Source organism: Peromyscus maniculatus, chromosome 22 (genome assembly GCF_049852395.1).
Source record: "Peromyscus maniculatus bairdii isolate BWxNUB_F1_BW_parent chromosome 22, HU_Pman_BW_mat_3.1, whole genome shotgun sequence".
Taxonomy (NCBI): Eukaryota; Metazoa; Chordata; class Mammalia; order Rodentia; family Cricetidae; genus Peromyscus; species Peromyscus maniculatus.
In genome coordinates, this window is record NC_134873.1 from 31339517 (window position 1) to 31353333 (window position 13817).

Genomic DNA, 13817 nt, shown 5'->3' on the forward strand with positions numbered 1-13817 from the left:
ATCAACTTGCAAAAAATATGTAATAATCTCACTTGGTCATGTGAGTATGCATATTCGTCAAAACTCACCAACTAACTCACCAATTTGTTTACTGAAAATGTACACATTTCACTGTCTATAACCCGTGTATGAGTGTGTGTGTGTGTGTGTGTGTGTGTGTGTGTGTGTGTGTGTGTGTGTGTCTTTGTCTGCGTGTACAAATGTGAGTGGCACATGTGAGCATCCGGGCATATGTGTGAAGGGCAGAGGTCAACCTTGGCTAGGTTCCTCAATCACTCCACGCCTTGTTTTTTAAGACAGTGTTTCCCATTGACCCTGGAGCTCAGATCCTCGGCAAGCCTGCTTGGCCAGTAAGCCCAGGGTCCTCCAGGCCTTGGCCCACCCCCTGGAAGTGGAATTACAGACTTGAAATACCTTGTCCAGCCTGTGTAAACAAAACCAAAACCAAAATAATGGACAGCACCGGAGGAAGGCGGGCCGGTAGCCTCCACGTGCATGTACACAAAGACACGTGAACCTGCACACACATGCACAGACACACAAAACTGCAAACCTTTTTAAAAAAGGTACAAATAAGTTGAAAAGAAAAAGGAAAGGTTAACTTTGATGGCGCACACCTTTAATCCCAGCACTCGGGAGGCAGAGCCAGGCGGGTCTCTGTGAGTTCGAGGCCAGCCTGGGCTACCAAGTGAGTTCCAGGAAAGGTGCAAAGCTACACAGAGAAATCCTGTCTCGAAAAACCAAAACCATAAAATAGATTTTAAAACCACGTGTAATAATGCAGTTTTCTATACTTTTATTTTCAATATTTATTGTATCTTTGTGTCTGTGTGGGGGTATGTGCTTGTGAGTGTGGGTGCCCACAGAATCTAGAAGGAGGCTGGACCCCTGAAGGTGAAATTACAGGCAGTTGTGGTTGTGAAATTGAACTCTGGTCCTCTGCAGGAGCAGCATGTGCTCTTAACCACTGAGCCATCTCTCTAGACCCTGGTTTATTTTATTGTTTTGTGGTTGTTTGAGACAGGGTTTCTCTGTGTAGCCCCAGCTGTTCTGGAACTCACTCTGTAGACCAGGCTGGCCTTGAACTCAAATCTGTCTGCCTCTGCCTCCCAAATTCTGAGATTAAAGGTGTGTGTCACCACCTCGGATCTAAAGTCTCATTTGCACTGTATCTTACACATCTGTTGATATGTAACAGGACGTTTATTTTAATTGTTAAATGATAATTCTACCAATAAGTTGGAAACCTACAAAGAGAAAAAAAAGGTATGTAAAAACTAGATCTTGGCTTCAAAAGTAGCTCCCCCAGGGTCCAAGCACAGAACTGCAGCTCTCTTGCCCCAGGGGTACAGATGAACACCATGTGGGCGAGATCTCAGCTCCCCAGCTTCTGTAACCATAAGCCAGGAAATGGCTGCTGGGCAGAGCCGGGGGCCCTCAAAGTCGTTCTCTGTAAGAGGGCAGAAGCTGCGGGATGAATCTGGAAGGGAAGGCTCACTTCTCAGTCACCTGAGTCACAGCTCCCAGGGCCCAAGCAAAGAGCAGATTCTCCCTAGGTGGCCTTAAGACGAGGTGGCCCCGAGGGAACTCTCCCTGCGCATTGTACAGCAGAGTCCCTGTGTCTGAGCAGCCCTGCCAGACAGGTCGTCATCTGCGGCCCCGCCTGCCCCAGAAGCTGCGACCCAGTCCTCCAGAGGAAGTGTTAGTCGGCTCCATCTCCCAGGATGGCAGATCAAACAAGGGTCCAAGCTCCTGAAGGGCAAATCGGTACTGCAAAAGCCAGGCTTTGGGGCTAGGCACTCGGCTCAGTTGGTCAAGTGTCTGCCTTGGGGACACGAAGTGTGATACCCAGAACCCATGTTACAAACAAAATAAACTAGTGTGGTGGTGCATGTCTGCAATTAGTGCAGGGAAGGCCTAGACAGACGGATCCCTGAGACTTCCTGGCCAACCAGCCCAAGCTACTTGGCGAGACCTAGGTCTCAGTGAGAGACCCTGTCTCAAAAGAAAAATTGTGGCTAGCTCCTGGGGAACAACACCTGAGGTTGTGCTTTGTTTTGGCCTTCACTCACACACACACACACACACACACACACACACACACACACACACACACACACCCAGACATCCCCCTCTTCCATGACTCATTGGAGAATTTTAGCAAAGCAGGATAGAGTTGGTCTGAAATTGCCCAGACGTCTGGAGGAGAGAAAGGTTACAGGTTACAAGACTGGGCACGGGGGACTTCTCTGGGTTCGAAGCAACAAGAACAAGTTCCCCTTGGAAGCCTTCGTCGGTCCTCCAAAGCGACTCTGCAGAGAACCAGCTGAACCTTCACCAAAGACAAAGCCTGAGTCTGAGGAAGCTGAGAGAGCCAGGAAGACTGCCCCAAGCCACACAGCTCGTCCTTACGTCCATGTCTCTTTCACAGAGGCAGGTCTCCATCTGCTAGAGGCACTGAAGTGTCCCCCAAGGACAACCTGAAGCCCCAAACTTGCCCTGTGTCCCACTGTCCACAATGTGTCCAGATAGGAAATGCCATAGAGGGAGAGTGCCGGGCCTGAGAAGTAAACCTAGAAGCTTCCACAGAGGGTGGGATGTGTAACTCTTCCCAGTCTTTGTCTATTTTTGCCTCTGTCACAGGACAATGGCACACACTCCACAGCAGGGTCATCAGGAAGAGGCGAGCAGAGATCCTTAGTAACTCTCTTTATATAAAAGCAAAGATCGAACGAGGGCTTCTAGAGGCTTCTAGAGGTTTCTAGAGGCTCTCCGCTCCAGCGAGCTCTGGGCCCAGACACACCTTGCTCTAACGTCCACAGACTCTGAAAGTTTCTGAAGACCTTGAAGCTTAAAGAAGCTGAATCTGGAGGGGTGTGCCTGTAATCCTGGCCACTCAGGAGGCTCAGGGAAAAAAAGATGGAAAATTCAAGGCCTGCCTGGATGGTAGAGTGAATTGAAGGGCAGCCTGGACAACTTTTTGAGATCTTGTTTAAGAAAAACAAAAATGGTAGGAAGTCTGGGGCAGACCTCAGTATTTGCCTAGTAAGCAAGCATGAAGGCGTAAGCTCAATTCCTGTGCACAAAAATAAATAAAAGTCTTTACAGAAATCCCCTGTACGGTGTTGAACCTCTCAAAAAAAAAATCACCTTTGCCACGCAAAGCAGACTTCTTTTTGGCAAGCTGGCATTCTAGAACTTGAGCCCACACTATGTATGGCCCAGCAGAGTTTAAGGTCATCCTTCTCTAGGTAACAAGTTCGATGCCAAACTGGCCTACCTGGAACCCTATCTTGAAAAAAAAACAAAAACAAAACAAAACAAAAAAAAACACAAAACAACAACAACAAAAAAAAAAAAAAACAAAGCACCCTTAGCTGTGCTTTGGCCCCAGAGGAGACACAGCTAAGGCAGGCTGCTAGATCTGAACTCAGTCCCAGAGGGCTGTCATGAAATGCCGTGAGATCCCAGGGCCTTCCAGGAAGAGTTCAGCACCCTCAAGCATCTGGAGAGCAAAGGGTCAGTATACAGGCATTAACATCTGGACACTTTCCCGCATGTCAGTCCACCAAGCAGGGCAGCCACTGCACCCGGATGCAGGGTCCTGCCCCCGCAGAGCAAGGCTCCAGGATGCACACAGTGAAGGGCACCCTGGAGATCGTCCAGGGGCTGCCCTAACAAACAGGGAACAGGCAAGGCGTGAAAGCGGAACTACAGGTGGTTAATAGGCACTTGAAAATGTTTGGTCTGGCCGTGAATCCGAGAAACACTCAGGAAAACAATCCCCCAGCCTCCTCCTCCTTCTGCCAGGTAAATGGGCAGTCTCTCAAGGGCACTCCACTAACGGAGATGAAGAAAGGGCCTCTTGCCACCCCAGAGGAACAGTTTGGCAAGGTGTACAAATATGCCACGCTGTTTGACCATGTAATTGAGTGTGTGTGTGTGTGTGTGTGTGTGTGTGTGTGTGTGTGTTACTGGGAATCAAACTCAAGGAGAACTAATAAATGGCAGCCTGGGAGTATTAGGATAATCAAAAACATAGAGTTACATTAAGGACAAAAGCAATACCTAGGGCTGGAGAGACGGCTTAGTGGTTAAGAGCACTGACTTCTCTTCTAGAGGTCCTGAGTTCAATTCCCAGCAACCACATGGTGGCTCACAACCATCTGTAATGAGATCTGGTGCCCTCTTCTGTATACCTAATAAATAAATAAATCTCTTAAAAAAAAAAAAGCAATACCTAAAAGAACAAAGATGGTTAACTTGGTCAATGTGTTAATTATAATAAAATGAAATGTATCTTCTATAACCATAAGAAAGAAACAAGGAACATGCCTGCCTAGTGGCACAAACGTATATAATCCTGGTACTCAGGAGGGACTAGGGGAGCTCAGGGCTAGCCTGAGCTACTTAAGGAGGCTCTGCTTCATAAAACAGAAGTGGGAAGTGAGAGATGCTCAGCAGTTAAGAGGGCTTACTGTTCTCACAGAAGACTCGTTTGTTTCCCGGCAACCCTGGAGTGGCCACAACTGCCTGTAACTCCAGCTCCTAGGAATCGGATACCCTTTTCCAGCCTTCACAGGCATTGCATACATGTGTACACACACACACACACACACACACACACACACACACACACACACACACAATAATAAAACAAATCTTTTAAAAAGAATCAATAGTAGGTCAGGTCACAAAGAAAATTTCAAGTTCTCAAAGGTACAAATAGCTCCTGATTCATTCTTTAACAACACAGCAATGGAATTAAAACATGAAAAAAAGCAGAAATGACAAATTTTTTTTTTAAAAATTAACCTTTCAAACATATAAAGATTAAAAACTGTGGAATATCTGAATTAGAAATAAAACAATACACATTAAAATTGAAGGCGCTAAGTATACTGAGGAAAAATTCATTGCTTTTGGCATTTCAAAAACAAAACAAAAACCAACAACAACAGAGCAAGATCCAGGACAGGCACCAAAGCTACACAGAGAAACCCTGTCTCGAAAAACCAAAAAACAAACAAACAAACAAGATAAACAAAAGATGGTATGATGGCTCAGTGATTAAACCAGATGAACTAAGTTCCAGCCCTGGGTCCACATGGTGGAAAGAAAAAATGGATTCCTATAAGTTGTCCTTTGACCTATATGTGCACACACAACAAATAACAAATACATAAATAAATGTAACAACAAAATTTTAAACTAAGCAAGCAATTCAATATGCTTTCTTGGAGAAAGCAAAGCCCCCAAACAAAGCAAGAGAGGAGTGAGGTCTTATGCAAAAGTTTACACATGTAGAAGTCATGGGTCACACAGCCCGAGGTGGGAAGCCTGGAGACCTCGTTAGGATTCTGCCCGCACGCATGCACGGTGTCCTCACATGAACTCTACCACTGCTGCACAGACAGCCCACCTCACGTAGGTAACCTTGACTTAGTCAGCTCTTAGACCACCCGGGAAAGGAGAGACCACACCCAAGGGCAAGCGGAAGTCAACAACGCATTGGAGGAGCCCGCGCGCGGCACAGCTGAGTGGCCATGTGGGACCACGTGCCTGTGAAACGCAATATACCGACCGGACCACAGAACAGGCTAAGGATCTGGGAAGGACTTAAAGAGAAGGGAGGCTTTTAAAGGTAGACTCATTGGGTTCTTAATTTTTTTAAAACTATTTACAGAGTGAACTAACACAGGCAGCATGCAGGAACAAACCTTTCTAAAAACGGAGCTCTCATAAGCAGAAGCCTTGCAGCTGCATGGAAAAACACTCTTGTGCCCAAGTAAATAAATAATAAAAGGATATGGAAACAATACACCTTGAAAACTGTCCCTTCTCGGTTCCCCTGGCCGGAGGCAGTGCTGACAGGTTCCCGCTGCACGGCTTACAGGCCCAGCCAGCATATATGTTTCCAGTGACACTTGAGGACTAGTCAAAGAGTTGGGGCGGCCACCCCAAAGACCTGGAGGGTTTATGACCAGAGTCCATTCTTTTTATCCTAAGTTCCGGTACAGACAGATTCCTGAGGCAAGACACCTGCCTTGAGTTGAGTCTGTATTGCAGGGTGCCCACAGCACACGACTGTCCTTATTCCCTGTAGGAAAGTGCCTGGGAATGCATGCATACCAGGAAACTGGAAACAATACACAGTGCAAATAAATTTCCAGCCCTTACACACCTCTTCTCCGCTGTTAAAAAGTTTTATGGCATCTGTGTTTCCTAATGACAGCCCTCGCCCTGCCCAAGCATGTGTATTTTGTGTGTGTATTGTGTGTGTGTGTGTGTGTTTCTTAAGCACATGCTGCATTACCCTTCAGGGGAGACTTGTGTAACAGGACAAAATACGAATGCCTGTCAGGAGGAAATAGCGAACAAACAAACAAATAACCCGAAAGCCAGAATCACCCTGCATCCGAGTTCTCAGCGAGTGAGGAAGGAGCTAAGGGGCAGCTAATGGTGCCACGGTCTAGAAAAAGGAACCGCTCAAGAGCTGCCATGTCTGCAGCCAGACGGGGAAACAGCCCACCCATGCCTCCTAAGCCAGCTGGAGCAGGCTGCACATCCTCACACTGCAGCCTGCCAGAGAGGGAAGACTGAAAGCCTGCGGCAGTCCCTGGTAGGGGGCTGCTCTCAGGGTCTTGGCTTCTGCACAGATCATTCGAATTGACTGGTTGGATGTGAGTTATCTAACCCGGTCAGGCTTCTGTGTGGCCCAGTGCAGCCTCAAAAGGAAGCTGACACAGGGGACTCTGCTCCTTTGTCCTCGGCGACATTCTTTCACAGGTTCAAGACTGGCGACACATCCCTCCCCTTCACTCATCCATGGTAGCAGTAGCCACTGTTATCTCACGGTTATCTCGGTGGTTAATTTTGTCTCGTGTCGCCGGGCGGTGGTGGCGCACGCCTTTAATCCCAGCGCTTGGGAGGCAGAGGCAGGCAGATCTCTGTGAGTTCGAGGCCAGCCTGGGCTACCAGGTGAGTTCCAGGAAAGTTGCAAAGCTACACAGAGAAACCCTGTCTCGAAAAACCAAAAACCAAAAAAAAAAAAAAAAAAAAGAAAAAAAAAGAAAAAAATGTCTCGTGTCTTTGCAAACTACAGTGGCAAAGATTGCCTCCCCCTCTATTAAGCCAACCTCTCTCAAAGAGCAAAATACTGATCAGGGATCAGAAAATGCAGTTCTGAGGCCATTTTGGTGAGGAGTATGAATGAGATCAACAGTCTTCTCGGGGCGAGAGGGGCCATCCCGATGGCCATATGTGCACAGACTCTCTGGCCCACACCTCCACTTTCATCACTTCTACATGGACCCCAAGAGGACAGTCATCAGCGCACTGTGGGCAACAGCCCGAGCCCAGAAGATGTAGGCTTCCAACAACAAAGAGACAAGCATGTAACAGTTCATCTGCTCAAGGTAGCCCGCCCAGAGATAATCCAAACAAGCAGGCTGTCATGAGCTAACATGAAACTTTCTCTGAGCTATATCATTAAGCAAAAGGAAAAGAAAGCAGAACAGATTGTATATGTTATCACATATATAACAGAATATATTTACATAAAATTATTCTAAGGCTATATGGTTTTATTTGTGAGACAGTCTCAAGTAGCCCAGGCTGACCTCAAACTTGGGATGCAGAGGTTGACCTTGAGTACTGGATCCTCTTGCCTCTGCCTCCCAAGTGCTGAGATTATAGGCAAGTGTTTTATTATTTTTGTTATTGAAATCTTGCTGTGTTGAGCAGGGCATAGTGGTGCATGCCTTTAATCCCAACACTAGGGAGGTAGAGGCAGGCCAATCTCTGAGTTCAAGGCCAGTGTGGTCTACAAAGCGAATTCCAGGCATCCAGGGATGTTACAGAGAAACTGTCTTGAAAAAACAAAAACAAACAAGAAAAGAATCTTGCTATGTTGAGTAGGTTGGTTTTGAACCTGTGGACTCTGACCTCAGACTCCCGAGTGCTGGGCATCAGGCAAGTGTAACTGCATCTAGCAAGGACTACAGCACACACTGACTTGTGCTCTGGAAGCCTCGCCCACTAAGTTAGGACAACAAAGCTTCAAGAGTGAGGAAAGGAGGCGAGGAGGGAACAGGGGGCAGGCCAGCAGAGCCAAAGGAAACTTCATTTCCACCTGTAGTCTTGTTTTTGTTTAGAATTTTTCTTATGTACATACGTTACTGAAAAAACAGACTAGAGGTGGACATGGTGCCTTGGCCGGCACTTAGCATGCTGGAGAAGTTTAAAGGCAACCAGGGCTGCTACACAGTAAGTTCAAGACCAACCTAGGCAACTTACTGAGACTCAGAACAAAAGGAGGGGAGAAGAGGAAGGAAGTAAGAAAGGAAAGAAGGGAGGGAGGGAGGGAGGGAGGGAGAGAGGGAGGGGAGGAGCTATCTAAAAACAAAAAGTCACCACTAAGGGGCCCAGAGGACCCAGCACTATTGACACAACACCCCGGGGAACCCACTGGCTCTTTCCTCCGGCTTCTGAGACCAGGTTTAGACAGGTCATACTTTGGTTTGGCCAAAGCAAGAATGCTGTGTCCTCTTACAACAACGTCAAATTCTTACTTGTGTGCAGTAAACACGAAATGTTTTACCTTTCAGCAAAGGTATCGAGTTTCCCCAGCTCATCAGAGAGACCAACGAGGGAGTCCAGGGTCCCCACCTAGAAGAGACCATAAAGGGATTATGAGCTTTCTGGTCAACGGTCCAAGGCATCCTTTTAACAGCCCTGCGGGGCTCACTGCACCTTGAATTGGATGTCTTTAGCCAACAGCCAGATAGAAAATGGGGAAACACTTAGATTAAGAACTATCCTTTTAACTGGGTGGTGGTGGTGCATCCCTTTAATCCCAGCACTCAGGAGGCACAGGTAGGTGGATCTCTGTGAGTTCAAGGCCAGCCTAGTCTAAAGAGTGAGTTCCAGGACAGGCTCCAAAACTACACAGAGAAACCCTGTCTTGAACAACAACAACAACAACAACAACAACAACAACAAAAAAACCCAAAAAAAAACTATCTTTTAAATTTTATTATTATTCTCCATGTGTGGTGTGTACATGTCAGTGTGTGTCCTATGTATACACATGTGTGCAGATGTTTACACATGTAGAGGTCAGAGGTCAACATAGAGTGTCTTCTTCAGTTTCTTTCTATCTTGTTTTTTGAGGCACTCACTGAAACATGGAGCTCACCAGTCCAGCTGGACTGGATGATCAGGGACCCCTGCCTCGGCTTCCCCAGTTCTGGGATTATAGTTACACACCAGTGAAACCTGATACAGATGCTAGGAATCCAGACTTGCTTCCTTGTTTTTTAAAATTGTGTTTTCTGGGACAGGATGACAACAGAATACGTAGGAAGGATTATTGGTGGCCTGACCTCAGCTCGGTTTATAGAGTCCTTTACAGATTACTCACAGTCTGTTTCTTAGTATAGAAATAAACCCAGTGTCCAAAGACCCACGGAAGGGTCTTTTCAGAGACACGGGAAGAAAAGGTCTGCTCCTTAGAGCAGGATTACAGGTGGGTCACACCCAGCCTTTTATACGGATGTTGGGGCTTGAACTCAGGTACTCTACGGACTGTAGCCCAAGCCTCCTCCCACCCTCTCCTCCTAGCCCCCTCTCTCTGAGAAAGGGTCTCCCAATTTAGCTCTGGAACTCCTTTTGTAGAGCAAGCTGGCCTGGAATTTATAGCAGTCCTCCAGTGTGCCTCCAGAGTGCAAGGATTATGGGCACCAGCCAGCACTCCTGGACACATCTTTTTGAAAAAGATCGTTTAAAAAAAAAGAAAGAAAGAAAGAAAAAAGAAAAGAAAAAGATCGTTGCTGGGGGCTGGAGGGATGGCCCAACAGTTAAGAGTGTTGGCTGCTCTTCGAGAGGACCCGGGTTCCATACCCAGCACCCATGTGGCTCCAGTGACAAGGTCTCTGACAGCCTCTTCTGTCCTCCACAGGTCCCAGGCACACACGAGGTGCACACACATACAGGCAAACACAACCCTCATACAAACAAAATAAAGCGATTCTTATCACTCTATTACTACAAGATTATTCCTACCTTGCTCATTTTAACATTTGTTTCATCCTCACTTCCCCATCCACTATAAGAACCCTACTGCAGCATCCCCCTTTCTCCAGCCCAACAGAATCAGAAAGATCCTGGACTTCCCGGACCGCCTCCAGGTCAGGGAAACCATCAAAGCTGACGGCCTCCCAAGCCACACATTTAACCCTGCAGTGCGTCTGTTTAGATGCTGCAGACAAAGCAGGAGACTCCAAGCACCACCCCCGAGGATCCCTTCCTCTCTCCATCCACACTCTATCCAGCGTGGCCTGCCCTGTGCATGCTTACCTATGGCTTCAAGTCCAGAAGGGCCACAGTTAATCTGGGGCTATGGCATGAAGTCCCACTGCCACCCCTGCCTGTCCATCCTCTAACTCAGGCTTATTTATTGTCACCGTTGCTACATTTGCCCGAAGTCCTTGGCTTCTGAGAAACCACCTCCTTGCTCAGAAATCCCTGCCCTCCTCCAATCCATAGCCTCCTCCCTCATCTCTGGGGCTCTTACCTTGAAGTCAGGGATGGCGAACTTGGTGTTGTGGGACAGGTTGGACTTTGAGGTGACATTATTCATCCTCTCCAGAGCTTGTAAGTTTTCCTTATCGCCAGGGGCCGAAATAAGCCAAAACTCGGACATGTTTCTACGCCTTCCGGTTATCCGGTTACCAACGGGCACCATGACAAATGCACACAAACAGAAATAGGAGTGGAGATGTGTCAGCCGTCTACCAGGATTAATCCTCTCCGGGCCCTGTCAGCTTTCTGTTTGTCCTGCCTGGCGTTGACCTTCCTTGTACATTTTCATCAGCTTTAAGGACACCCATCCGCCCCGTAAGCAATATATCTGTACCCGCTAGGGAAGCCCCAGGTCACAGGGAAGCCTCATGGCCCACCCTCCCTAGGTGCTCTGATTGGTCCCAGACTGTTTCCTTGCATTCCCGGGCTCCAGAGCACAGCAGCTCTAGCATGGACAGACAGTCAGCTAGGCATGGAGCCTTCCGGGAGGATGCTTTCCATCTTTGCATACTGTCGCTTATGGAATCCAGGGAGGGTGGGTGGAGATCGGAGACAAGGGGTTTTCCACAGTGTAGCATCAGGTCAAGCCCCGGATCTCAGCTGGTTTGGACTGGAATTAGCTTTAGAAACAAACGTCAAAGGAGCTTTTCAAAGGGGTACTAGTCTTTTTTGCCTGCCGGGGGAGATGGCTCTCGGTGGGGCCAGGTAGCTTGCTGGGCTGGCACAGCCAGCAGTTCCAACGCTGCATAGGGGTGTAGGGGCCCCGATTCGTTCTGCTCATTTAAAGGTGTGCACATCCACACCTTCCCCCTCCGCGGGTTCTCCTCGCCTGTCACCTCCTAGTGCATCCCGTCCGTCCCGGGACATCTACAGAAAAGTGGAGAATCAGCACGGGATACCGCGAGCCCCGGCGGAGTCCCTTTCTACCTCCATCTCAAACCAACCCGAGCCCCAGCCTGTTCCTGCTAACCTTGCTCAAACCAGATGCTGTACTTTCCGACCTGACTGTATATTGCCTGGGGACAAACTGGCTAGTGCGCAGCTCCTGGGGAGATGCCACCTGCTAAGCCGTGGAGAGTCCGGCGTGGGCGCCGGCCTCCCACGTTCCCATTGAGAAAGTGCACACCCGGGCCGCTGAGGAAGACGCAAGTAGGTGCAGACCCGATGGGGGTGAGGGGGACGCGTGTCGCCCCTGGCAGCCTCAGCAGCTCGCTCCCCACCCCTGACTTTTGACGCCACTCGGCCACGAGTCCTTACCAGGAGCGGCGGGAGATTGTCTGGGCTGTAGACGACACGCGGGGACACGGGGCGGGAGGCTCGGCCCGGAGCTGCACCGCCGGCTCCTGGGAGGCAGCGGCTTCTACGGTCCGGTGCGCGCCCCGCCCCGCCTTTTATCCCAACGGGAGGGGCAGCCCTGGGCCCCTCGGACATTTGCATACGCGCTGCCCGCCTCCCTCGGTGTCCGGGTCCGTGTGGCGCTGCTGAGGACCCGCGACTCGCAGAGCAAGCTCCGGGCAGGCACTATACAGGCAGGGTACAGAAGGGACACTAGTCGACGGGGGGGTCCAAACGTCCCTTCCGTACGTGGGCTCAGCCCGGAGTTGGGGGCGCAGGTGGGGAGCCTGACCCGATGGTGCCGGTACAGACACCTCAGCGAGGCAGCGACGGGAAGGGATTCCCGGAGGAGGGTCCTACGGCTGCAGCCTCCGCCGCCTCCCACTCCCACCCCACGGCAGCCAGGATGGGTATCCAGAGAAATCACCTGCTCTGGGGTGTTTTCGAGGTCCGTGCAGGACAGACCAGGCTGACCCACGGAAAGCAGCGCGACAGGTTCGCAGATGTTTTTCCGACACACAAGCGCGCACACACCTGCAGGGAGGAGCGGCTCCTCCAAGGTCAGCGTGGGCGCCAGCTTGCCCCAAGTTGCCCAGGCAACACCCATCTCATCTCACCCACACAGAGGGGAGTTAAAGCTGTCGGAGTTGTGCTGAGGGATACAACACAGGTGGACAGCTTGCCTAGCAGGTGCAAGGCCCTGGGTTCCATCCCTAGGACAGAAAAAGTAATATGGAAAAAAAAAAGTTGTATAGGATTTCAGTGTGACTAATGAGCTCTTATTAGCCCAGCCCAAGTTCATTTTGGTTCTCAGCGAAATTAGGTAGGTAGGTAGGTAGGTAGGTAGGTAGGTAGGTAGGTAGGTAGGTAAGGGGGATGGGGGAGGGGGTCTACAAGGCTTAAGTGCATATTCTATCTGAAATCCGAAAGTGAAGTCATGAGACGGCTCAGCAGATAAAAATGCTTGCCACCAAACCTACCACCTGAGTTTGATCCCAGGACCCACATAGTGGGAGGAGAGAACTGACTCCCCAAAGTGGTCCTTTGACCTCTACAGGAGTGCCTTCATAGTAAGTAAGACCCTGTCTCAAAATAAAAATAAAAATAAAAACAAAAACAAGGCAAAAATGAACCCCCCCCCCAAGAATTCATTCCTAGGGGCTGAAAGAGGAAGCTGGGCAGTCCTCTTCCGCAGGCAATGATTTCGGGGGCGACGCTAAGGGGGTTGTTGAAGGTGCTGGCTGCTGGCTTTTCTATTCTTCTCTGTACTATATCAAATCAGCCGCCTTAGTCCACTCGTGGGAATGTTTTCCCATCCTTGGGGAAAGAACTTGATGGGGCCTGAGACTTGCGGTGACATGTGGGGGTGGGAAGTCCGGATCCCGACACCTGTGGTCTGAGGTCCAGGTGATCGATCCCGCCGGACGCTCTGCGGCCCTGAGCTCCCAGCACCTGCGCCGCACATCTCTGTTGAGACACCCTTGTGCCTTAGTCAGCCCTTGCGACACGTCCCAAGGGAGGACACCTGAAACCGAGGGATGAGGAAACGCTTGTGTGCACAAGGAGGCTGAGTGCCTATTCCAGGAAAGGAGCGGCCTGGCTGAACACTGGCGAGGGTGGTCTCAGTCTTGGACCTGGAGTTGTTCCTTTTATTTTTTTTCCAGGCCAGGGAAACCAGCACCAGATCACACCGAGAGTCAAGGGGAGGGAGACCCAAAGGAGTCCGGTGGATGGCTCAGTGAATGGGAGAGCTGCAGATAGAACCCGGGCTGGTGAACAGAGGAGTGTATCCTCACAACTTGCCAGCAAGCCTACAGGACTGTGACATCACTTGAACCCATGTCATCCCTTTCGGTCAACATTTTTCTACCCTCTATGGTGGAGTGTTTAGACGTGTC

The 13817-nt window shown here is 49.5% G+C and overlaps 1 protein-coding gene across 3 annotated transcripts in view; it reads right to left on the reverse strand.

Annotated features, from left to right (window-relative positions):
* Positions 1-11983, reverse strand: part of Atp6v1c2 (ATPase H+ transporting V1 subunit C2) — a 39676-nt gene extending 27693 nt beyond the window's left edge. For 2 of the 3 annotated variants that reach the window (XM_015995525.3, XM_015995523.3), the window contains exons 1-3: positions 11842-11983; positions 10577-10715; positions 8603-8670 (exon numbers count right to left, since the gene is read on the reverse strand). In XM_015995525.3, coding sequence (XP_015851011.1) covers positions 8603-8670; positions 10577-10705 — 197 coding nt within the window. In that variant the 5' untranslated portion in view covers positions 10706-10715; positions 11842-11983. The remainder of the gene's footprint in view (positions 1-8602; positions 8671-10576; positions 10716-11841) is intronic. The other variant, XM_076559050.1, reaches the window with a different exon arrangement.
* Between the last annotated feature and the right edge of the window lie 1834 nt (positions 11984-13817).